This window comes from Morchella importuna (assembly GCF_003444635.1).
Source record: "Morchella importuna strain M04M26 chromosome Unknown Morimp01GS009, whole genome shotgun sequence".
NCBI lineage: Eukaryota > Fungi > Ascomycota > Pezizomycetes > Pezizales > Morchellaceae > Morchella > Morchella importuna.
In genome coordinates, this window is record NW_025763406.1 from 131769 (window position 1) to 158725 (window position 26957).

General features: G+C 45.0%; 4 protein-coding genes across 4 annotated transcripts; 2 read left to right on the forward strand and 2 right to left on the reverse strand.

The window, feature by feature from the left end:
• Positions 1–6903: 6903 nt before the first annotated feature.
• LAJ45_03834 (uncharacterized protein) lies at positions 6904–7524 on the reverse strand (the record flags this gene model as incomplete). Its single annotated transcript, XM_046113416.1, has 1 exon — positions 6904–7524. The coding sequence occupies one exon, from the start codon at positions 7522–7524 to the stop codon at positions 6904–6906; it is 621 nt and encodes a 206-aa protein (XP_045973145.1).
• A 961-nt stretch (positions 7525–8485) lies between these two features.
• On the reverse strand, positions 8486–12403 carry LAJ45_03835 (uncharacterized protein; the record flags this gene model as incomplete). Its single annotated transcript, XM_046113417.1, has 5 exons — positions 8486–10092; positions 10276–11623; positions 11803–11836; positions 11889–12279; positions 12328–12403. The coding sequence occupies 5 exons, from the start codon at positions 12401–12403 to the stop codon at positions 8486–8488; spliced, it is 3456 nt and encodes a 1151-aa protein (XP_045973146.1).
• Positions 12404–14703: 2300 nt separating this feature from the next.
• Positions 14704–15024, forward strand: LAJ45_03836 (uncharacterized protein; the record flags this gene model as incomplete). The annotated part of the gene is made up of 1 exon (XM_046113418.1): positions 14704–15024. One exon carries the CDS (start codon positions 14704–14706, stop codon positions 15022–15024), a length of 321 nt encoding a protein of 106 aa, XP_045973147.1.
• A 2356-nt stretch (positions 15025–17380) lies between these two features.
• Positions 17381–18280, forward strand: LAJ45_03837 (uncharacterized protein; the record flags this gene model as incomplete). The annotated part of the gene is made up of 1 exon (XM_046113419.1): positions 17381–18280. One exon carries the CDS (start codon positions 17381–17383, stop codon positions 18278–18280), a length of 900 nt encoding a protein of 299 aa, XP_045973148.1.
• Positions 18281–26957: the final 8677 nt, after the last annotated feature.

Genomic DNA, 26957 nt, shown 5'->3' on the forward strand with positions numbered 1-26957 from the left:
GCTATCCCATACGTATCCAGAGTCTGCGATTCCCTCGTCCATGTCTTCAAGCCATGATTCGGGGGTATCTATACCCTCTCCCCTTCCGTGAACTCGCAGAGGCCCCCGTTTTTCTTCTTCATCCATAACGTATGCTTCGTTCTTCAGAAATTCATCGTCAATAAGCTTTCTGATGCTGGGCCACCACATCAACTTATGTGCCGCTGTGGTGTGTTGATACGGTATTGCCAATTGCTCATCCTCCTCTAGCAACACCTCGGCAGGTGTGCCGATTGTTTGTTGTTGCGGATGACTATAAGACTTACTACTAGATGCGAGCTGAGAAGGCCCTGGGGAAGGGCGGTAGAATGGGGGCGAGTGATGCATAGTTGGTCCTGGGGGACTTGTAGCAGTCGAAACATCTTTCTGCGTGCTAGTTGTTACAGGGGTTGCATCTGTGGTCTTTGGTGCTTCAAATGATCGCCCTGAGGAATTGATTGCATCAAGAAGACCTTCAACTCTCCCTAATCGGTCCAGGATTTGGAGCAATGTTCGATCCTGTCTTTAATACCAAAAGAAACATGTTAGCCAAAAGAAACAGAAAGAATCTCTAATCTTTGAAACTCACTTTGGTGGGGGTACTTCTCTGTAAACACAGGGAATTTGTGATTCTTTACAGAATCCACAGCTTGGCCTTCCTTCGTCGCACTTGGCTTTCCTAGCTCTGCAGGCATCACATGCCTATACCCAATTGGTTAGCACCAATTCACCCATGTTTTGCACTTCTGTTACTCTGTCTAGCTGTACTAAGACAGGACAATTGCGGTTAATTAAACATTGCTAGACATTAGACTACCAACCAATGGTAGCAGGGTTGATTCTATTGGCTTTTCTCTTTTTTTCCACTTTCCTTTTCGCAACAGATGAACTCCCTTATTTCTGTTTTGCATTTGGGCACAGCTCCTTGAATTCAAAATCCTAAAATCACGGAATGATGGTTGATGTTCAAAATACGTACTTGAGCAGCTCTAATAGCTTTTCGTCGTGGGGGGTAGGTTGTCACCACCCCCATTCCTTGAAGGCCATTCATCATCCCTCCAGCACTCGTTGGTGTTGTTACCGGGCTTGTTGCCATTCCACCACTCATTTGTCCTCCTGACGGATGTCCCTGCATGTGTTGATTTATCATCCCCACTGGACCGCCAGCAAATCCCCCGGAAGTCAATATCGGACTCGGGCCTGTTCCGAGTGTAGTAGTGCTTCCAGGAGATATTGATTCGACTCCTAATGAGCCTCTGGGGTCTCCGGTACTGTGTGGGACGTAATAGTTTGGCTCCTGATATTGAGGATGACCACCAGGTGAGGATTGGGAATGGCCAGATACTGAGAGAGATCGGAGCTGCTGCACCTGTTGCTGATCGATAGCAGTGCGCATTGAAGGACCGGATGATGTGGGTGTGGGAGAAGAACCATCAAGACCACCCTGGGGTTTTTGAAGCTGATGTTGGTAGCCCTGGTAGCCAGGATTAGGGTTTGAATTGGGAGCTGATGGCATCTGAAGTGGTGAACCGGTCTGCACGTGCACAGAGCGAGGTGAATGCCCAGTACTAGGGGTTCCTAACGTGTGGGAGCTATTGACGCTCTGTCCTTGGTGTGCAGGATGGGTAGGAGGAAGGGAAGGAAGAGCAGGAGGGGGAGGTGGAGGTTGTTGTGGTGTGTGGTTATGGGGGTCATTTTTGGCTCCTCCAGCTCCCGGGGGCAGTGAGGGAACTGAGTGTGATCTCTGGTGGGATAGTGTATGCTGAATGGGGTGGGGCTGCGTTTTCATTTCCCGCCAAAATCCAGGCCCGGCCGAAGAAGCTGTGTAAGGCGAAGAATGCTGGGGATGTGACGGCGGGTGGTGCAGAGGATGTGTCTGGAACTCATGGGGGAGCGGCGAGGAGGAGGAAGAGGCCGATCCCCAAGAATTCAGACGGGGCCTTTTTGAGTCGGGGTTCGTTGCAGCCATAACAGAAAGAGGTCCGAATCCTGCACCACGGGAATTTTAGCACCAGCATATGCCAGAAACAAAATTAGAGCAACACACACAAAGCCACAAAAAAATAGTAGGATGTTCCGGAGAGGAAATCCGGGGAAGGTCAAGCAGCAGCAAGCAACCAAGCAAGTAGTGTAAACCGGTATCCAAATAACTAGGTATGTGAGTAAGTGATAGCTCCACCTTACCTTAGTAGGGAGGAGGGAGCACAGTATGGGTGGGCTGGAAACTTGAAAATGCTATGTAAACTACAAGTAGAGTAGCATGTAGACGCAAAAAGAGGTACGTAGTGCTCCTCTATCACCTCTGAACCATTACTTGTACTTCCAAGTTCGCTCCTGTGGCAGCTAAAACAGAGACTACGCTCCGAAAGGAATTCGCAGTGGGGGTAACGGGACAAGAAAAATAAAAAATATATAATATGTAAGAAGAGATGGTTGAAAACCACAGCGCGTCGCGATCGAAATCGAAATCCCTCAAAAAAAAAAAAAAAAAAAAAAGGAACCTTCGACGTGGGGAGTACCTTTGTCGCCCGGCCTCCGATTCCGTCTTAACACTTCAGAGCTACGGAGCCGCACAAAGACGTATGTATGTAGGTATCTGTGCAGTATATATTTGGTATTTGGTATTCGGTATTTGCAATATTGTGGTAGCTAGGTGCCGTCGCCTCCTTGACAGGGCCAAACCGCAAATATATAATAATTTCACGGAAGCTTAGCAGATTTGCATCATATCACCAATCCCATGTCCGATCTACCGCGCCGGTGTGCATTGCCCGAGAGAGATTGCATAGCCCACTGCCCTACAATACTTGAATGTATGTACGTACATTACTTATCCTATTGTTTACTACCAATCTCTCTCTCCAAGTATACTTGTGAATAATTGGAGGTGGAATGAAAAATAAATAGCAACTATTAACACGGTCTAGAGATGATGTTGTGATGTGCAAATTCAGAAACCCTCCTGGGGTGCGTGGGAGGGCGGGGAGTGGAAGAGCCGCTGTCGGTGCTGAGATGCGAATGTGTGTGTGCGGCGTGATATGATCCAGAGGGTGAGGGGATGAATGGGGAGGGGTATGAGCAGAGCGCATACATACATACCCAAAACCTACCTATGCCTGGGTATACGTGGGTACAGTCGCTCACCTACTGACGGCGGATCCTATCTGATGGTTCTGTTTGCAGTAATTTGCCCTTGGCGTCCAAAACCTAGCTCTTTTATTGGCCTCAAATCCCTGACCGCCATTAGACAGGATCCGCCTTCACCCCGTGAGTTACTGTATGGATTCTATCAAGTTACGGAGGATATGGAATTGTTAGAGGTTAAGTAACACTGCACGAAAAAAAAAGGAAATAAGGCAATGACACATGGGAGTTTCGGTTTGATCGACAAATTGTCGCCCCATGAGACCTGGCGTAGGGATGATCCTTCTCACTCTGATTAATTCTTCTTTTACCTGTGCTGAGGAAGTTGTTTCCAGGAGCGAGATCAATAAATAAACATCAGTGGGTGAGTGGCTAGGCTAGGTCCAGTGAGGTAAGTTTGGGTGCAAGAGAGACCGATGCAGAATCTACCTACCGCTGCAAGGGTAGGTACATGTGGGTATTGGGATACTTTACAACCCGCTGCTCAACTTTGCCGGTACCTACATCTCTTCGCAGCTCAACCAACTCAAGCCTTTGGACCACGACCACATTACAAGGCCAGGAAGAACAATTGGCGGCGCATTTGAAATTGTACTTTAACCACCTGCATCACGAAAGAAGCTCTTCCAGCGCTTGAAGCGCAGCAAGCAGACATCAGGGTTCGTTGACCATCCCCACCCCCCAGTAATTATATTTTAATCCCTAATCCATGCATTGTCCCCGAATTCGCAAAAAAGGTACCTTCCATGGTCCATCAGCACCATCGGGTCATCCGCCATCACCAGCGTATTGAATGCAATGTCTAGCTCCACCTATCAGAACAGCTTATCGATAGGCTTCAGTGGACTCTAGTATTGAAACAGATTGCCTTCCACTTGGACCAACCCCTGGCCTTCTAACAGGTTATGATGCTGATGATGCTGACGATGGGAGGTGCGATACTATCATATGAAAACCAAGCCTGTGCACTGCCGCGCGGGCCAGCCGCGATGTGGGGTTGTAGTACAATAAATACGGTCTTTCCTGCTCACGGTTAACCGACCTTGAACTGAGTTGTTTCTAAAAGCGCGAATTGGCTCCTTGACGTGACACTTCAAAGCTCGACGCCGTTAATACTCCATGAGCACGTGCAGAAAATCCCAGATCTGACTTGATTCTTATGCAAAATCGAGGAGGCCCGTACATCTTACCCGCCTACGTACCCGCGACCAGCAACAAGAACCCGAATATGCAGCTGCAAGTCTTTGGTGTATTTGTGACTGCTACTCCAATGGAAGTTGCAGATTAGGACGTGCATTTTCGGGTTCTTGTTGCTGGTCGCGAGTACGTATATACCTACTCTAGTGCAAGTACCTACAAGACTGGAACACAAGCTTAAACTCATACATATATGTAGTTGGTGATGTTACCATGCTGTAACAGCTCCCCTTACATTAAACTTGATGGAAAGAACGGCCAGCTAGTTCATAGCAAACAGCACACAGCACACACGTCTCGGGGTACACTCTTAAAGACCAAAAACAAAACGGGGGGTCACATATGCAAAATTGAAAGCCACATGTAGTTACGTACTGGTCTTGACCACCTAATTACCCCGGACCAGACAGTTGAACATTTTTCTTTTCTTTTCGCCAAAAAGCAATGGGGACTAAGCCATGGGAGGGGTAAACGCGTGATTCGATTTCAATGATGTCTCGCCAAGGAAATGGCAGATTCTTCGATCTTTCCCGAGAGGCAAGGAAAAAAAATTCTCTGGTGACTGTGTATCATCGTCAATGTGGCACCTGGCCTGGCCAGTTCGAAGGTTTAGCAGTCAAAGCAAGGAGCCCGAAAGGTGCACTTGCAGACTCGAGAGCCTCTCTTTACTCCTCACGTGTCACACTTTTCGAACCTGATATGTTGCAAATCCAGAATGAAAGTAGTAGACACTCTGTGTAGGGACATTCTAGATTTTAATTCGTTGGTTCTCTAGTCTCCTCATTCCCATGAAACTGCATCCTATTCAGCGGAGGGGAACGATTCGTTAAGGAATTGTCACCTCCACCGCTTATCATTTTTAGCTGCAGGGCTGCTCCATACATTGTAAGAACACCAAGTTGTAGAAACGTGTGATTCGCGATTCAGGAAATTGATTGGTCTCTCAGGTCCTCGGCGAACGGTGCTAGTAGTTGTCACTGGACAGAGAACCCTTGCTCACAAACCGACTCACCGTAGAGTAGTTAAGTGCAACCTGTCCACTTGGACCTCACTGGAAACGGTTCGAAATTGCTAAGTTCCTAGTGCCTGTCCCGTTGGGCCTATATAGCTATATAACCATTGATTTTAGCAAGAATGGTAAATGTTTAGAAACTAGTATTCATTTTTCCCGTTACTTTTTGCCTGCTTGAAATTCACGGAGCTCAGGTTGAGATAATCTCCGAAACGGCGGCTTATGTACTCTAGCTTACATATGTAGTTGCTCAAGCCCAAGAGCCAGGGTCCCTCTTGCTTGCGTCAAAGCTTAACCGCATACATGCGTGATTCTATATATATACACAGTGTACCAAATCCCACCTGGAGTGTCTAACTCCATAGGTCTTTTGAGTCTTCGATGACTTTGTCGCCCCCATTCCAACGTCTTGTTGGGGCGCGGGTGGGGGGGTTTCCGCCCTTCGCATACAATAGACTCTTTAATCGTCCCCAACTGTTAAACTACATAGTGCCCAATGCCCATTATACGTCTTGGCTGTCTATCAAGTGGTGCCAGAACTCAGCTGAGAAACTGTGCTCCTCAAGTTTTATAGGTACTTATGCAGGTACTCGCCTCTACTCTACTCTATCAACTCCAGAGCGTTCCACTGTTAGCTCTGTTTGGAGCGTATTATAACGGCGCAGGGACGGGAGTCCTGATTCGGGCGTAAACACGCGGGGATTAGTGCCTTATTCGACACAATTGAGATGTGATGCTTGAACTAGATGTGGTAGGTAGTTGCAATGGTCGAGGAAATGAGGGCCCTATTCGGAGGCGAGAGGGCCCTATTTGGGGACGAAGCCCGATCGATTTTGGAGATGACAACTCCTACATATTCGGAACCAGGTTAAGTTGTCGGGTTCCTAACTACTATTTAACACTAGCTCGCTCCTAACTAACAATAGTGGATTTTCCTATGGCCGAGTGATCGCTAGTGATGCAACTAGTACAGACATCAGCGGAAAACTAAGTATTTTAACACATATTTTGACATCTACAGGAATACCCGTTCGAATGCGTTTGATGTCGATTTACTGCCTCTTCGAAGCTTCGGAGGCATCAAAAGCAGGTATAGAAGCAAGCAAACAAGTACCTGATGCCGACCTATACTATCTGATTGAGTAGTAGGGTATATATAAGATGTATACTTTCATACTAATAATAAAATGGTGATAGTACCAGTAGATTCGAATTGATAATCATCAGAGAAAACTATCTTATAACTATCAAGAGAAGTCCTATGATTTAGGGGGCTCTAAATATATAAGATCGAGAGACCTACATGTATTTAAACAAGAAATGGTAATTAACGACAATTCAACGAGATCCATTTATACTTGCTAAACTTAGTACCCATATTTATTTTATAAATTACCTAGTAGACATAAAGAAAAGAAAGGCGCTTACTCGTAAATTCATGACTCCCATAAAACCCTTAAAAACAACGAAAGAAGAGATGGGGAAGAATGAATACAATTAGTACAAAGAAAGAGGGGGTATCGCGTAATCAACTAATCACTAGCGGGGCAATATAAACCCACAAGCAACCTCACACTATCCGCACTTCCCAACCCACCCTCCACCCTCCTCCCCACCCCATTCTTCCTCAACTCTCCCAGCGCCTCCTCCCACTGGTTCTCAAAACACGCGAACGAACCCTCCCACACAAGCTCCCCGCCCTTCCTCGCAACAATCCTCAGCGAATTCACGGCATCCCTATGAACCCCCAGTCGCGGCACGATCCCATCATGCAGCACCCCGTTGAAGCACTTGTAGTCTGGATACCACAGCCGGATTGACTCACCGATCAGGGCCTGCGGATACATTGTACGTACGGCCGGTGAGGCTTGGATCCGGGCCTGGAAGAGAACATTGATCGGGAGACTCTCGATATAGTCGCCGTAGGCGGCTGTCGCGACACTCGGTACCTTTACTGTAGGGAGAACTTCGTCGACAATGTCAGTGTCCATGGGTTCAGATCCGAGGGAGGCCGCCATCGCGGGCCCATTGGCCGCCATCTTGTTTGCTGCGGCGTCGGTGCGGTGGTCATCTTCGGGGTAGCAGTAGATGTGGAGAGAGGTGCCAGTGCGCGTGAGACGGCGCTTTTTGTGGGGAGGTTGGTTCTCCAACATTTAGATTGGTATGTGTGTGTGGGGGAGGTGGAGTGGGGGGGATGTGATAATTGCGGGGCGGGAAGAAGGGGCGGGAGCGTCGAAGCTCCGAATTGTTCTGCGATAGCGGCGGCAGAGCTTCAGCGACAGCGACAGCGGCGCGGGTGAGGTCTGTGTTTTGGTACATACATCGTAGCTACATGTAGTCGCTAGCACCGTACCTATGGCAACCGCCACCGTGGCAAGGGTTAGGGTTCTGTGTAGTGGTACATATGGAAGTTGTAGATCCATATGTACCCTTTCGTCGCGCTGGAGTCGCGCTGGGTGTGCGGGCGGGCCAGGTCCTACCAAGGACTGAACTTTTGAGTACTCTGAAGAGTGGATACCTCATAGCGGGTCGAGTGCTCAAAAGTTCCTGGGTACAATAGAACCTGGCCCGCACGCACACCCAGCGCGACTCCACCCCCGACGAAAGAGTACATATAGTTAGACCTAAAGTAACTGACTATACTAAAAGACAGCAGAGTACAATATATCCTATAAGAGACCAGTAGACTTCTGGCATAGGACACCAGAGGCGTACATCGGATACGTACATAACTCGAACACCAATCCCACAAGCAATCTTCTACTACTGCACCTATGCACGCATATAGAGTAGAGTATACTCGTGTTTTCACAGCGTTTGTGAACACAACCGGCATTACATACACACAAAAAATAGCCAAGACAACCTTTTTGTATGGCATGCAATAGCGGTGGTGTTCACAAACGCTATGAATAGACGAGTAGGAAAACATAGGCCTAGGCTTAACCTGCTAGCCAGTTCTAGAGGGAGAAAAGAAGAAAGCAACAGAAAGAAAAGCCCCTTTTAAACTCCAACATATATGCACCTGAGTAACCAACGTACCTCGGAAAGATAATCCCCAAAATGTAGACAAAAAAGCAAAAGGAAACCAAAAACAAGCTGATATCATTATAATCAGACTTCGTCTATACTCACTCGAGAAACATCCTTCTCCGATTCTCTTTCGTCGGGGCTGGAGGAGCCCTTATGCACACCAAAATGTTCTTCCCCATCAGGAGTCTTAAAAAGCCCATATCCGTACGAATCCTCCATTTTGTCCAATACCCTTCCCCTCGCCCTCACATTTTCTCCACGGAGCTGCGAGCAATCCTCCATGGCATCACTTGCGTAGAGGAGTGTAAACGTATCCGCCATGCTTCTCGGCAAGTGGGTAAGGCCTCGTCCAGGACGTACTATGTGTACCCACAATAGGAGCAGGACGAAAGAAATTATAATTGAAAGCGAGATGCTAAACATTGGAGTTGAAACATAAACCCTATATTGCATGGATGTTTTGTTGTAAATAGTATCAAAATCAACCCTAGGATAAGATATGGAGCTATCATGCTCGGCGTTCATTCGTAGATTCACCGCGTACAATTGTCTATAAGCACTTTCAAATGCTTCTACAACGTAAGTCGTATCCGGCATTTTGGTTCCATTACCAGTTTGGCGGACTTGAGGTTGCAGTTGCGCCATGAGAACATCAATCCATGCAACATTGGACGATGTGGAAATTGATTTTTGAAAAAGGTCATCGAATGCTACCGCTCGACTAGTCCCGGGGATAATGGGAAGCGTCCTACTGATCATATTATCGACATCCGCTTCTGAGATCATTCCGAGCTTATTGTACGAAACGATCTGATGTAACGAGTCCACAGTTGCCGAAACTTTGGAAATTATCATGCTAGAGTTGCAAACAAGTACAGTTGCTTTGGTTTTGGTATATTGAGGGAGCCATTCAGCCCAGCCCACAAAAAAGGTTCCAGGACAACTCGAATCTATCAGGAAACCTGTACTGGTATTGGTACTGGTTTCGTTCGAACAAGAACCTTGACAGTTATCCTGTGCTGAAACTGATGTGACCCAGCATCCGTGGTCGACATCCAGCTGAAAATTGTTTGGGGTATCGGTTGGTTTCCTCCGAATTATTACTTCATTTTCTGGTAGTAGCTCACAGGAGATATTTGTCCCGAAACCTAAGGTTTCAGCCTCCATACTCACAGTACTCGAAACCCAGTCAGTCCCATATTCTCCGAACTCCATGATATAAAACTCTGGTACAGTCCAGTTTGGTAACAGGGCGTTTCCTGATAGGTTTGCCGCTAGAAGGAAATATGAATCTTCACCCATGAATTGATTGCTGGTAATGTTGAGTGGTTCTATCTGGAAAGATCCAACTTTTGTGGATATAAATGGACGCGGGGAGAAGAGGCCTCCAAGAGCTACCGCCAAGAAATTGGCAAGAATAATAGCGATGGTAAGTGCAGCAAGGCCAAAATTTCCGGTTTTGAGTGCTTGAAATGTTTGGAAGTGCGGTGGTGTTTTATCGTAGTCTATTGTTAAAGTCTTGGAACTTGGTGCGTGGCCAGGACGAAGGATTTCGTAAGGTGCAACCATGCAGGCATATGTTCCGATAAGTACCCATAACGGCTCTATTGAAGTGCCAGTGATAGTGGGTAGGTTTGAAAATATAAGCTTAAACTTGAAAGAAGACTCAGGTGCGTAGAATCGGAGTCCTATATTAAGTAAGAACCCATCTTAATAAAGAGGCCTGGCAGGATTGGTATCGAAATAATATGGCCGGCAACGGGCTGATGACGATCCAATCCAACTCTTGTTGTTCCGCCTATCAAAACCATTCCCCTCCGATAGCACTGGTTGATTGCGGTAGGAGATATGTAGGGGACGGGACAACTGACCTCCTTTCGTTTTGTCGGCAATATACACGAACAATATTAACGATAACAGGATAGTAAAGTAAAAAGTGTATAAAAACCCTATTGGGCCCCAAACCATTTCGACTGGCGCGAGGCCTTCCTTTTGCGCTGGTTCATTGTAAAGATCATAGCTCTCAGGTTGCACGTTTTTTTTTCCTTCCACATCGGTCACTTCTATATATGGGCCTTGGTCGTTGCTCAAACGAAGTCGATAGATGCTTTTGCTTTCAATTAATAATTCGCGTTGATCGATAGGATGACGAAACTCGGAGTTTTCCATTTTCTGACGCAGAGCTGGGCTCTGTGATAGTGTCTGCATCAGAGCGGCAAGACTGTTTGGCTCTCCATCAAGATTGCATTTTCGATTCCACGTGGAAACCAGAAGACAGAAAGTCAAAAGGCTTAGAACTCCAAATCCTACTTGTGAAAGTCTACACCAGAGTTCATTTGTAACATATGCCTGAGTTCTGTGTAGTCGAATGCTATTGATAATCGTAGTTGAATTCTGACTATCGTCCACAAATTCGGAAGAAACAGCAAGTGCGAACAAGAGCTTAAATGCATCTTCATGGCCCCACGGAAGAGACTCCAGAGACCGTGGATTGAGATGGTAGCTCTTATATGTCTCGGGGGCTCTAGGAGCATCTAGCGGAAAGTCACCGAACAGGTTTTCTGACGGCGAAGCTCGACCGGTTGCAACCAACTCTTCGAAGCTTGTGATATTAAAGCCATTGAACGGGTTTATTTTGCCTTTAAGACGGTCAACATTTACAATGCGCCCGACGCCTGATTTTGTCATCTCCATTGTGACCTTGACGGACTGCGACCAGTATGCGGGGGTGCAGAATTTTGACGTAAATATGGTAAAGTTCGTTTGTGGCCCAATAATACCCAAAAACCCACCACTCGAGACGAGAAATTTGTGCTTATCTGAACAGTGTGCTAGAGGTGAAGACAGCGAGTAAAGATCTGGTGACCTCTCTCTTGAATTATTCGCATATCCGAAAAAAAATCCGTCAACCCCTCTATAGCTACCGCGGATCGGCTCGGATAAAGTCTCTAACGCCCGCAGCCCCTCGGCTGGGGATATGCCAGTACCGTCCCATACTTGAGTATCATTACCCGCAGCCTTTTGTATAAAATGATAGGAGCAATCTTGTTCGTTTGTGATATTGCACCCATATTTTGTCTCTACTATCTTTGCATCACGGCAATTAAAATCAGCTTCATAAAGAATGCTCTCCGCAGCCCATCTGTCTCCGTTTTCCATTCCTGGGGGCTCTGAAAAGGAAGAATAGCGTATTCGGCGGTAGTGAATTCCGGGAGCGAGCTATTTTGCCATACATAGTTATATGCCAAGTAAGAGGGTTTTGTTGACAAAGACTTGATTAGGTCTTGGGCCGAATATAGATTGGCCCTTGAGATCTCGGTGGTTTCCCCGGGAATGTAGGTTCCAACTAAATCGAATATCCCTGACATAGAAGGAGTAAGGAACAAACTGGTGATTACCATGATTGTGCTGGAACAATAAACAGACCAGTGCCTAGATTATGTTAGTTATACAAAGATTTCTTGATATCTCTACTCAGGCGAACCTTTTTTTGAAGGCCTTATACGGAATGAAAAGTTGAAAGCTATAAGAGTAATCGAGTAATAAAGAGTGCTCTGCAGTAGCGCCCCCAGGTTTTGATAACTGGAAAAATGGCTCGAGGCGCTTGTAGTTGTGGTCTGCGCTGGCCCAAACAAGACCGAAAGCAACTGAAATAGTTGTAGGCAGGTAATTGAACAAGACATCTGCTTTCATCGGCAGAGCCTCTTCGTCTAGCTCCTTGAAAATGAGGCCCCCATCTCTGTGAGACTTTCGAAGAAGTAACTCAACCACAACAGTGAGTGCGACACAAAAACATATGAAAAACGTCAGAAAAACCGGTCGGATCGACCACGGTTTCCAGGTTTTCCTTCGGCAATTTCGCTCTTCAAGGGATTCTAATTCTGTTACTCAATGTAGAGATAGATAGTGAGCGAAATAAATACCTTGTTCTGAATCTTGGAAGCCTGGACTCCTTGTGGCCAACTTAGAATACTCCGTACTCTTGACTGAGGCCAACATGGCCAGAAAAAGGGAGATCGAGAGTGAAAGAGAGTGAAAAATGTATTATGGCGGTTGTGGAAGGAAAGATGGATGATTGATTAAGGGTCGAGAGACGAGGTAGGTATATACAATACTACATGTAGCCACCGTCATGCAATAAATGAGGGGCAGTGTTTAAACCTCGAACTGATTACTGGGATGATTGCATATTGCGATTGTTGACGCTAAATCGGGGCCAGCGAATACACTCTATCGATAAAATCTACTCAAAGTACTCGCATATCAAGTATGTATTTGCGCAACCAGCAAAACACACAGAGAATCCAGAGAGCTTTCCCATCTCTCCTAAAATTATGTGTCTTCTATCTAGACACCTGAAAGACTCTACAGGCCACTTTTAGGCTATATCTACAAAGAACAAGCCCTGAAGGTGAAATGTGTCTAAAAGGGTCCTTCTATGGCACCGTTACCAGTATCTCAATTGGGCCAAGAATTTGAAGCATGAACCTCCTTTATTAAAATTATATTATACTTGGCCGTTGATATTTTGGTTTAAGTGTGGGACTTTTTATGAGTTGTTGAAAACCTCGATTTTTGGTGTGTTTTGCTGGTTGGGCAAATACATAATTGACGTTCGAGTAGACATCTCATGAATCATGAAGCTGAGATCGGACTGGGGTAACGTATTTCACCTAGAAGCCGACCTTCACCGGGTAACCGATCAGTGAAGTGAGTCCTGTGTAACCTCTGTACCCACTTGAGTTGAAAGGTTTTTCTATTCGTTGTAGGCCAGTTTTGATTACTATTCAGTCCGGAATACAGCCAAACCAATCATTGAGATGGGGAGAAGCCGTGAAAAGGAAAAGGAGAACTTCAACAAGAGGGTGGAGAATGCGAGGAGGGACCTTGATAGTAAGCGCATTAAGACAATTAGGGAGGCAGCGGACGTGCATGGAATAGCCTACACTACCCTTCAAAACAGATTAGCTGGTTCTAGAATGTGTCAAGATGCTCATACCGACCAGCAAAACCTTACTCCTATCGAGGAAACAGCTATCAAAAAATGGATTCTTAAATTAGATAACTGGGGTTTTCCGCCCCGACACCAATATGTGAAGGATATGGCTTTAGATTTCCTCATAAGTCATGGAATTCGAAAACCCAAACTAGGCAAGAACTGGTTAACACGGTTTCTGGCTCGTCATCCTGACTTAGATTCTAAATTTTCAACCCGTCTGGACAAACAACGCTCATATGCCAGTAATCCCACGGTTTTGAAAGATTTTTTTGCACAGGTATGTGAGTTCCAATGTTGTTTCCCACTACACTAATAAATTGTATAGCTTCGGCGCGTAGTTGTGACACATAATATACTTCCTGACGATACCTATAATATGGACGAAAAAGGGTTTTTAATGGGGAGGTCTGCTCGCGTAAAGGTGATCTGTAGGAGGGGCAAAAAAAGAAACTTCAAAACTCAGGATGGAGTTCGGGAGCTAATCACAGTTATCGAAACCGTTTCGGCTGGGGGTTTCGCACTTCCGCCATTTATAATATATAAAGGAGAAGCACAGTATCAAGGCTGGCACGGTTTGGTAAACGCAGACGAAAAGGCATATTTTAGTTATTCAAAGAAAGGGTGGACCAATAATATTATTGGTTTAGAGTATTTGACACAAAACTTCGGTCCTAACTCAGCTCAACGGTAACAATCAATTTATTACTCCCCTCATTCAAGTTTGTTAAATTACTAATTTCTTATAACAGAGCAAATGGTCGCACGCGGTTATTGATACTTGATGGACATGTTTCGCACTGCACTTGGGAATTCTTTTCCTATTGTCTTGACAACAATATTATACCCCTCTGTCTTCCCGCACACTCCACACACATACTACAGCCTTTAGATGTTGGACTATTTAATCCTCTACAACGCCATTATACAAATGCTTTAGACGACTGGGCGCAAAACGGAAACACTGGAATTCATAAGGGGACATTCTTCCCGTGAGCTGAAATTCTTCCTTTTTTCTATTAATTTTCACTGATATCCGATATATAGATTATTGATGCAGGCTTGTACCTTTACACATACACCCAAAAACATTCTCAGCGCGTTCAAAGCTACTGGAATATATCCCCTCAATCCCCGCCAGGTACTTGAACCGTGCCTTGAAAAAGCCAAGGCCCTGAATGCCAAGAAAAAGCAAGCATTGGGTCCCCGTACACCCCGTCATGGAAAAAGCATTTCAATCCACACCAAGCGCACCATTGCTTTAGTAGGCAATGCAACACCTAGTAGAAAGCTGGCGCAGATTATGGTTGAGAAACTGGGCCTTGCCGCTGAAGAATCATCAGCAGAGGTAGTTGTCCTACGGCAGGAGTTAGCATATTTGAGGAAGAAAGAAAAAGCAAATTCCGACTCCTCAAGGGTACAAAGTAGAGCTGTTCTCTCCAAAGCCCTCGTAGTTACTACAGATGAGGTTGTACGTCTGCGCAATCAATGGGAGGAAAAGCAAAAGATTACCGCTGCGAGAGCTATAGCAAAAGAGTTGAAGGCAGCGGAGCGGACATCAAAGAGCGCCGAGACAGACTGCGCCGAGCCCGCAAATCTCGGCAGGAAACTCACTCAAGGTTAGCGGCCGTCCAAAGGGACAGCTTCCAATTGAGGAACCGGCTGAACCTGGGACTCAGGACCCTGAAGGCTCAGAGTGCGAGTGGGAAGAGCTGGAAGCGGATAGGTGCACCCCTACAAATGTCACAACCCAAAGTGGTAAGAAAAATGTCCGGAAAATGAAGATATATGTTGTACATGATAGTAGTAATAGTCCAAAGCCGGGGGATTCTGTTAGGAGACTTAGATCTAGAAAATAAATTTTTATTATCGGGTAGGAGTATAATTGCTTTTTGATCGGTTGCTAGGTGAAGGTCGGCTTCTAGGTGAAATACGTTAATCATGGATGTCAAAAGTGATTCCGGAGATACTGGGAAGCTTAAGTAATGAACTTTACTAGTACTCCACTTACCACCCAGGGACCTGTTGCAAATTTGATATGTTTATAAGCAAATGAGACAACAACCTGCAGGCACTTGGTATAAAAATAGCACGTATTCACCGGAGCCCATCTGTGATTGTAGATCTTATAAGTGATACAGCAATTATATTCCTCAACAATGACTCGACTCCGAAAGACAAAATGCTATAGTGGATACTTGCTCGCAAGCTAACCGCTCCCATAATTATATCGATTACTGTTCTAGAAAATAAACACATGTTGTTTATTCTAGAGAAATAGCTATGCAGTGCGATAATATCATCAGAATGTATACGCAAATACATGCATAGATGTATGGTGCTACATACATTGTATCTCCTTGAGTAGCCGAACTAATATCGATGATACAGTTCAGACTTCACGTTTGACTGGTTGAAAGAGATTAGTACTCTGAATACATACGTACATGTAGTATATTGGAGACCAGATATCGACGACTTGATCGATCCTTTTTAGTCCTTTGATTCTTCTCTAATATACGTGTACAGATATATGGTATAAGCGGAGTGCGGCCTTCGGCCGCCCAAATGTACTGAGGAAATGAGGTGCGGGCGGTACTGCGATAGTAATTTCTTAGATTATTGCTGTCATTCTGGATTATTGGGTCATCCAAACGTACAGGCATGCACTAAACCTCATCTCCATCTCTCCTTATATGTAATCTGTGATATATTAGCTCTAGTATGCACTCTAAGTCATTCAATGAGTAGCGTTAGTATGTACATGTAGTTCATGATAAAATGGTATCAGGCAAATTCGACCTTCATATATAAAAATATAGCTGTATTTATGTCAGTGTTTGTTCTTTTATATCCATCAATTGCAATAGCTACACACCTTTTAATGCCAGTTCCCTTCCGTCTCGGAAGTAGTTCTTTGTCGAATCATGATATGCAATCAATATTAGAAATACATGTAGTGCGCTGTAACCAATAGGAGACGTTCCTGGTGATGAGGAAGACTATATAGTTTAGATACCGGTATATATACCGGTATCCCGTTTCACGATACGTATCCTTATCAAAAATATACGCACGTCGTATACTACCTACCAGGAAAATATACAAACTACATGTAGGCGAGCTAACGCATTTATATCCCTTCGATCGTTCGTACGCGTTAGAGCAAAAAGGGAGACATATTAGGCCCACGACGGCGTGGTGACACTCAGAAAATCTAGCTACCTACAGACTGTGAAGACACCAGAATAAGTGTAGGAGGGGTCACAGAAGGTGACTTCACAGCGAAGGAGGTTCACGGAGTGAGGGTTAGGTGTACTACTGAGCAAAAGCTGCCTACTAGCTCCCGGTCATGAAAACGCACGAAGGGATAAGGTCTGCATGTATATTTGTATGTATAGATAGTGCAATTTTAGTAGAATTAAAAGGATAGGTATGTAAGTAGCTAGTATAGTATACGTACCAACTCATAAATTTTTTTAGCAACTGTTTTGGATAGCAACTATTCAACAATTCGGTAAGACAACCGAGAATCGAGATATCTATATAGATGTAGCAGAATCCAGCTGACAAAGCACCAGCCTGGAGGGTCAATGACTATTCTTTCTTTGTGCTCGACATCGTCTCGAGCTCGCCATAACTAACTAGCTTGAAACAGACCCCACAAGTATGTTCAAAACTTTTCATTGTCTAATGTTTCTAAAGAATATTCTCATAATGTCATGTGTTCCGCGAGCTCTATAAAATGAAGCAATACCCGCATGCAAGTCTATGCTTTTTGATTTCACAACTATTCGCTTCTATACGTTAACGTTTGATCCGGCAGGCCGTAATCTTTTTTCCGTCTCTTCGTTTTTTTTTTCACTTACTTTCTTTTTTATAAATCGCTGGTCGATTCCACATTATTACTACTAGTACATAGTAACGGAGAAAGTTATATACCCCCACACCACATTCATTCCAGAAATTCGAAAGTCATCATGTCAATCATATCCTTCATCATCCGGATTCTCCCAATCCTCCTCCTCACAACGCCCACCGCATCCCTTATCACCGATCCTGTAGCTCTCACCGTCAATATGCCACGCAGCACTTCTGCCCCTCTCACAGACTGCGCTTCTGTCTGCGCACTCATGGAGACGCAGATACACCAAGTACCCGGGCCAGATCAAGGTTCGCTGTTCCGAAGCCTGTGCATAAACTCCGGGAGAAATGACTGCGACACTTTACAGGCAGAGTTCAGAGTCGAGCTTGTTGGTAAAGCGGACGGGTTTAAGTGTCTTTGTGCGAGAAACGGTGTCCCAGGGGAAGAGTACTCGAGCACCACTACGACAACTAGCACTAGTACTATCACAATGACAGAATGGGATGTACCCGCCGCGGATACTACTAGTGCCCCTACAGCTAAGGAAGCAGCCAGCACTGACACCGCAGAGCAAGGCAAGGCCACAGGTGTGGCATCTGTAGCTACCTCCTCAGTATCTATGAATACGGAACCAACACAACCGTCAGTTACAACTCCGATCCAAACCTCCGTTTCAGACCCAATAACAACGGCACTAATTGAAACTCTATTGCCAAGTATTAGATCTACAATATTGAGTACACATACCACATTATCAACAGTTAGATATGCTGTCTCACCTACTTCCAAGTCTCCCACCACCAGTTCCACCCCTAAAGCGACACCACCAAATTTGGAGGCAGAACTAAATACAATCAACCAGCCACAACCCTCAAAGAAGCCTAAATCAGGGGCTATCGTAGGGATTGTACTTGGTGTGTTAGCTGTGTGTGCAATCATTGGCGGTGGAGTGTGGTACATCAGGAAAAGACAGATGGCGAAGGTTGCGGAAAAGAAGTTTGATTATGATTATTAGAAGTGTTTTTTGATACATGTATATACAGTAAAATTTCAAGACCTCGCTATATATGAGAATGCGATATATCCCTTCGTCTGGCGAAAGAATTGCTGTCCACCCAAGATTGGTGCCAAAATTACGTGTAGCCCACACTAAGGGATCTAAATATCTTACCATTTTACTTATAAGTTGATCTCATGATCATGATCACCCCCCCATATTCCGTTCCTCCAATATAGGGTAGGGGTACCCGAGTAGCCGGCATCACAAAATCTAGACGAACCATAGCTTATAGAGATATTTAATAGGATAACATGTCAAACTAGCATATGTATGTTCGGGGCTACTGAATTCAAGGATTTGACGATCCCGCGGAGGGATTAACTAATGCCGGCATAATAAAGTAGGATCTGGACATCTCTGACGAGTCATTTTTCATGATGCAACTCACTATTATGTATTATTATACACGTCCAAACAACAGAGTTCGTAGATTGTTAATATAATTAAATTTTCCAATAGGAGAAAAGCAACTAGCTATTTATTCGAAGTAAAGACTTCTTGCTTTGAAGTAGAGAGCTAGCATCGTCATATTCCTGGATGGGCCCTATGTTCCTGGCCATGGATGGACTAGAACATAGCCATCTCTCCTACGAGGCCTAGGGGAAATGCATCAATTAGCACATTCCCCATACAAAGGTTCGGGAAAGGGCACACGCAAACGCGCTTACGTAATTACAGGGGCACACGGTCTACCAGAAACGCACACTTTTTCCCTTTTACATCCCTTTTAATTTTACTGTGGCATTTCCTGTGTCTTTTCCCACTATAGACCCCGGTATCAAATTTATGTCCTTTTTGTGTCCATCTACCGCCCATTTACTGTCCATTTACCGTCCATTTACTATCCATTTACTGTCCATTTACTGTCCATTTACTATCCATTTACTATCCATTTACTATCCATTACTATCCATTTACCGTTTTTTTTCCAAAGGTCGATCTCCCAGATCCCATTTGTGTCCCTTTTAGATCCATTTACTGTCCGTTTTCGCTAGATCCCTTTTTAATCCCTTTTTGATACCTTTTCGATCCTTTTTCAGTCCCTTTATCCTTCTCTTTCCACCCCTTTAATATTTTTAAAAATTTACCACATATATTCCTGGCCCTATAGGTGTTCTAAAACGGTCATCTACATCAATTCAGCTAGTATAGTTGATATAGTGATCCTAGCTATGTCAGCATATGCATAAGGTAAGAGGTTCAACCCTTATCTACATGTAGATACGTAATGAGGTAAGTAGGCATCCATATATTTTTCGGTTTTTTTTTTGGACGAAATTCGGTTGAAGAAATCTTCCTAATATTGGACTTAAAACCAATTTCCGTGCCTCTTCCCCCGGTGCATAGGGGGCACTAAAATAATTCACCCTCCATACAATATTAATTGTTTTTACTGCACGATTTTAATTGTTCTACCATACAAAACATGATGCATTTCCCGATGACTTTTCTCACACAAATTATTTAATTATTCGGCCTACCACACAGTTTAATTATTCCTACCACGAGATTCCAACCATTCCTGCCACACGATTTTAATTGTTTCTACCATACAAAATTTGATGCATTTCTTGATGCATTTCCACTCGTAGTAGAGCATATATTGCACACGCTTATATACCTTATATGAATGACTTATTGACCATGAGAGATACTTGTAAGAGCACCTGGCTGATAGAAGGAGTACGCAGATAATGATGTGGAACTTCGTACTTCTCATCCATAGAGCCGTGCACGTGTCCGTCCAGGTAGCGCAGCAGTGCCTTATTAGTCCACGTAACAAGCTGGCCTATAGCTTAGGCAAGAGTATACGTATTACCATGAGGTTATAGTTATTACATGTAGTATATAAGGTGCAAGTTACATGTAGGTACAGCAGCCTCTACCACCGGAGAGAAATGAATCCATAGATTGTGTTAGTGCAATGCATCGGTAATGTGCTGTGTTGGGTAATGTATTTGAATTGTGTTGCATTCTATTTTGCATCGGGAATGCATTGATAAAGTATTGGGTATTGCATTGGCAATGTATCTGGCAATGCATCGGCAATGCATCTGGTAATGAATCGGCAATGGGAGGGCAATGCATCGAAATGGGAGGGCAATGCATCGAAATGGGAGGGCAATGCATCGAAATGGGAGGGCAATGCATCGAAATGGGAGGGCAATGCTTCTGGTAATGAATCGGCAATGCTTCTGGTAATGAATCTGGTAATGCATCGGCAATGAATCGGCAATGAATCGGAAATGGGTTGAGGCACCGGGAATGTATTGGAAATGTGTTAAATAAAACCGAATTTCTCAAAAAACATGACTTGACTTAATAAGGATCTGAACATGTGAACTCCTGATCCTTCGCTGATACTTCGCCATATCAGCCACATAACATTTGTTATATATTTGCCCTCAAAGAGTGCTATATATCCAGCAAATATGAATAGAAATCCATTATGGAAATGCATCATGAAAGGCATCATAAAAGCATCCGGAAAATAATCACAAGAAAGGCATCAGGAATGGTGTTCGGAAAATCATCCAAAAACCGCCCAAGAGTAAATGCATCAGCTGATTCATTTACCAAAAGCCTCGACAGTAAATGCATCCATGGATCGATTTCCGAATTCCACCACTATAGGATTTCGGAAATGCATCATTTGATGCATTAACCCCCGTAGTAGAGAGCACTCTCCCGAAGAAAAGTAAAAGTACACTTCTCGACTTATATAAGCTTGCAATTGAGGTTAGATCGAAACAAGGGTAATGATCAGATCGTAACATCAACAGAATATCCAGTCAGTTATAATTAATTAATATAACAATACCATTTTATACTTCATACGTATATAGAGAATCATAGTTAGGTTGTAGCTATCTCTTCACGGGCCCACTATACCATCTTGCTTGTATTATTAAACCTTGTTTGTAAAAATTACAATTGTACAAGGCACTAGGCCCTATGCCTAGCCCCACGAGGATGATCGTACGAGCCAGGCTCTCCCCTTTCCTCAAGTGACCTTGCTCAAACCCGTCCTAGCTCTAGACATTGAAGAGTGACTGGGTATACAATGCCGGTATTTAAACCTTTATCTTCTGATAGAGTTATGAGAACCATTTCAAGCCACCGGCCGGCCGTTGTAGCCCATTCCCGTCTATCTAGGGTATTAAAGGGTTAAATATCACCGTCTAGATCTTCCTGAGCCTAGGTTGATACATACCCCACCTCTGCAGAGCGGTACCTTATGCTACATAGAGATTGCGAACAAGTATAACACCCATGATTTTAGACAAAAACCAAACCAGGATATAACCACATCTTTCCCGCGCGCATGAGGTGATCTTGGGCCCTAGTTACCGCACTGAGGACACGTAATCGAAAGAACGTAAATATAATTAATATACCACTACACTTTGATATATGCCGCACGTACTTTGAACCATGAAGTATTAGTGCAGACCTGCGACAGAACCTGGACCAGCCTAGTTCCTTAGCTTGGTAGATATATACATATACTTCTATATCTTCGACAATTTTACGACGCAGATTCAGTAGCCGTTATCGCGCATGGGGGATATCCCAAATTCGATGCCCGAGTTAATGATATTTCCGACTCGGTATACCCGATATTACTAGAGTACTAGATAGTCGAGTCTTGACCTTTAAATCTAATTAGATTAAATTTTATTTTTCCCGTATACTTGCATGTATGTACTAGCAGGTTCTGGGCTCGAAGAAGCATTCCGGACCATGAGTAGACTGATATGATAGGAATAAACACGGGGCTAGTCCTTTTCTGTAGTGATCAGGATTATTTTGTGCATATGCACAGTGTTTCAGGCTTTGATCAGCCTCGTAACTTTCGTGTGGTATTAAGCCTAAGCACCTTAGTAGAGCACCTACATAGAAGGCACATTTTAACAGTCATCAGGTAACTATACGATTCCTCGAGTGTAAGTACTGACATCCGTGCGCAGTGCGTGCGGAGATAATAAGCCGAGTTTTCCGGCGTGGCGCCGCACTAGTAGGCCTGAGACACTGATAATAATATCTCTCAGACGAGACTCTCTGTAACAGACTTACTTTTTCTTAGTGGTCTATAAGCGATCTCTTAACGTGTCTATAATTGCTACTATAACCAACCCTTTTGCAGTGCTCTAGGTCGCCTTAGTACATACTATACTCTTAGCCTTGCAGTCGGAAGGCATTTTGTACAATTGTTAAAATTTACTAGCCGGCCGGACCGGCCGAACCAAAGGTTTGTTTATTGGATACAGTATTCTCTAGCCAGTGTACGTGTAAGCCATAAAGATATTTATTTTCAGATATTTCTTCCTTGCTCCGAGTACCAATCCGTGTGGCTGAACATCTAAGTTGACATCACATACAATCACTCGTCGCTTGTGTGTCGCGTTCACAAATTATCACTCGTATATCAGGTAGGACGTAGCCTTGGTGAAGGAGTGCTAGCGTAACAGAAATGTGTCTAGGTGAGAGCTAGGCGAGAGCTACTCACAGATGACAAGTCCAATCATATACATAGAAATACCAACTTCAAGCCCCCCTGCACCAACCCACCCACTCTTCTCCCCCACCATCATCTAAACGGTCAGCTACTCATCCATCATAGCAATCCCACAGCCTCACATAAACGTCTCAAAGATGATGTAAAATCTCGCAGGTCAATTAGCCAAACCAGATTTCCTCTACTGTTCTCAGCAACAAGCTACCATCTGCTCCTAGGGAACTCGAGTAGTTACTCGGGGACTCTCATAGAATTGGCGATTCTTCTCTCTGGTGCTGCACTCAAGATACTCTGGGGCTCCTCCTACGTAACCTGGCTCCATCTTTCGCACGTATGTACCTGCATCAGACCCTCAAGCTCTAAATAGAAAACCTGCAAGTACCATGGTAACACAAGGCCTAATCAGCTAACCCAAACAAGGCAATACTTCAGCTTCACGCGTACCCCTCCCCGCCCCCCAGTTGATATCAAGGGGGAACCGTAGATCTCTGATGTCGAAATTCGCTTGCTTTCTGAAACAAGACGGGGGCACTGCCGATGAATACCTCCGTGCGCGAAACGCGGAAGTTCGGTCCGGAAGAACTGCTAAAACTCCTTTGGAGACTTTATGTGTCTGCTCTAGAATTCTGCGGTAGTACTCCTATTCATGATTCAACGTCCTCGCCACCTTTGGGGCCCTCGGGGCAATCCCGCTTGTACGTACCCTACCAACGCAGGGGCTCTTGATAAATGTGATCATGAAGATAACACTTTGGCCTCACTCAAAACGAAAGACTGCCGTAATAGGTCACGGTAACTTATTGGACAGCCGCACGTTTTATATCTGACTGTTAAACATTAACCCAAGTCTGTTTCAGAGCACGTTAACTACTTTAGGACAAAATTCCGGGGTAGCCGCCGTTAGCTTTCCCCGCAGTGCAGATGTCCGCAACGGCTTTCTATGCAAGGGGAGAAAGCAAGACAAGGCAACATATGTACTGTTGATCATCGGCTTGCTCTGCCCTATATATGGATCTCCTGATATGAAGAAGAAGCATAGATCGGCATACGGACCCTTTATTGGGCTGCAGGTTATTAGGACCGCGGGTTTTAATCAGAGAAAAGATACACTCTCAGGCATTGAACCACCTAAACCGGTCTCATAATCTGGTTCAGAGAGTTACGGCGAGAAATACAAGCTTTGATCCTACTTATAATGGATATGGTCAGTGTAACATTCAAGGCATGGAACTTTGGTCTCACGCCTACACGTGTCAATAATGAATGTGTGGCTAATCTTGTTACTAGAAGTGTTCCATTTCATATGGTAGGTAGCTGACTATAGTTCCGCCCCTATAATCTCTGGATGCTGTGAGACTGAAGTGAGCGGGAAGACGGTGTGTATTCATCACTTCTTGACCGCTAGTAGGACATGCATGGAGGCTAAGAGACTTTATATTCGTTCAGGGAAGACCCACATAATAAATAAGGATCCTGGAATATCAACAACTTCTGTGTATTTCGAGGGAGTGTCTTTGGTTCCTTTACCGATCATCAGCCAACATACATATTGTTTCAAGCCAACCCAATCGGACACCAGGTTCGCATTTTTTCTTCTTCGCGCTGGGGCGGGGAATTGGATGGACACCGCAAGCCAACCCCACAGGGCTGCAGTGGGGGGTGGGAACATCAAGACGGGATCTCCAAACTATCGATGCGAATCTGTTTGAAATCCTTGGTATCTAGATCAGTACCAGATTCAACCGTTCCCGCTTCTGATAAGTGCGAGTCCGGTAGGGTTAGGGTCTGGGCTCTAATTTCAGACCCTTTTAAGCTCACTCCTTACCAAGTGGGCCTTTGGATAAGCACTTATGTGGCAGTGAACTACTAGCAGCGTTACAGGTGGCAGACAGTCATTTATCCCGAGGCCAACGTGTCAAGGACCAAAAAGGGATGCTGAGTGAGCTCGGGTATCGTGCGGCAAACAGGCGAGGTTAGGCGGCGGTTGAGCGAGAGAAACCCGTCCCGTAGAAGGACTCGTTGAAGCGCACAACCACCCACAGCCAGCCTTGGCGTTGATGCATGCGTTGATGCATTAGAAATCTGGTGGGCGGTGGTGTCACCGTGAAAAGAAGGGAAGGGGAAGGGACACCCGCTAGAGACCAGCTTTCTTTCGCTCTAATCCAGACACGGCAAATAAATGTGTGATATCGTCATCGCGTCACCCCTCGCGTGGAATTAGGTGTTTGGCTATCAATCGCATTGGTTGTTCAGATACCTGTGTAGAAGGAAGCAAGAGGTGGAACAGACAGAAGAGAGGAAAAAAAAAGAGGACAGACAGCAGTGTCGTACACGCGTCAGGACCCTGACATGATCTGATTGCTCAATGTTTCTTTCCTTTCTGCGTTCGTTTCATTTTCTTCAAATCTTCCAGAGGGCTGGTTCAGGAGGCCGGTATGTCAGTCTAAGGATGTGGTTGAGAAGTTAAACACTACATGCATTCAACTGCTCTACATAATATAGTCTTCCTCTGTTAGTGCTAAGTCGTAATGCGGGTGCCCGAGTTGTTGGTTATCTCCAGCTTCAACTTCTGCATCTCATATTATTCCTTCTTCTTCTCCTTCTTGAATTCTTCGGCCTCACATAATACCTGATGACCGGGAAACCTCTCACCGAGGACTGCGGCATCGAGAGGTCAAGAGGGGAAGAAACGCATCGAAACACGGAGATATAATTGAGTCGAGAAGAAAAGAAAGGGCGGCTTATGCAGGATGAGGATATCATGCATACATGTAGATATCATACATATCCTGAGCACTCTACGTCCAATATCAAACAGGCAGAGGAAGATAGATGATCCACCCCCGCCTCCCAGTTGGTGGGTGAGAGGAACACGGACCAGTTCTTCAGTTCCCCGCGATGCCTCCTCCTCGCAAGCTTACCACAGGAGGGCCCCGCTTCGCCCCCCCGTAAATCGTAAGGCTAACACCACCCGTGGCTAACCTCCGTCGTCTCCACCATCGTCGCCTCTTTGTCGCTGGTCGTTCATCCATCCACTTCAACTCCACCACTTGAAACTCAGCAAGATCTCACCTCTTCTTCTCTTCTCTTAGGCCTCTTCATCCAGCCCACATACTATCTAACTACCTACATCCTTCCCTCCTTCCCGTACCAAGCTGAATTCCCTTCATCACTCCTTGGGATAAGGTCTCAATCTCACTCTTACTCTCACTTTCTCACTCTTTCTCTCGCCAATCGTGTGTGTTGGTACAATACCTTCCCTGCACATATACACTACCACATATTATAATCCCACGATCCCAGTAGGTATCTATACATCCGACACATACATACATCACTGCCTACACACTATAGACGAAGACCCACTCTTCCACCCCCCCCCCCCCCCCAAAGCCAGCCTAACCGTAGTTTTCTTTTCCTTCCAGATAACTTCTGGAAGCCTTTCTTGCGTCGTGCGTGTCTTGTGCTACATACATACCTCTCACCTACCTTGCTTGGTGCGGTCTTCTTTTCTTCCGCCATCTTTTCTTTCCTCTCTCACTTACTCTCTTTCTCCCTCTCTCTTGATCACATCTTTCTGTTGCCCTTTTCTCTAAAATACAATAACATTCCTACAATACTCCATTTGTCCCGTCCTACAATCGATCTTCCTTCCCTTCCGCTTGGGGGCCAAAAATTCCTATCTACGGCATTGCATTAAGACTCCTGAAACAGCCCCCCCCTCCCTTCTCCGGTTCCGCAACACTCTAGATCTCTAACCTAACCCCGCCCTCACGTCACGGAATATATCACACGGAACTACCCAACCCAACTTGGCTGAACTGAGCGGGTAGTAGTAGAAGAAGAGGCAGAAAAAGAAGAAGGGGCAGGCTACTGCTTTTTTTGTGAAAAAAAGAAAAGGAAAAGGAAAAGGAAAAAAGAAAAAGAAAAAAGAAATAACTTCGGACGAACCATACGAGCTCCTACTTTACTTACTACGCACACAATATCTTCCTTCGCGTAAAGTAAATAGGTAGATTAAGTCTCCTGCAGGCATTGCTTCATATAATACGGATAAGGGGGGGCATCCGTGCTCTTGTCCCTGAAGAGGTCCGGTTGAGGTCGTACTCTTTC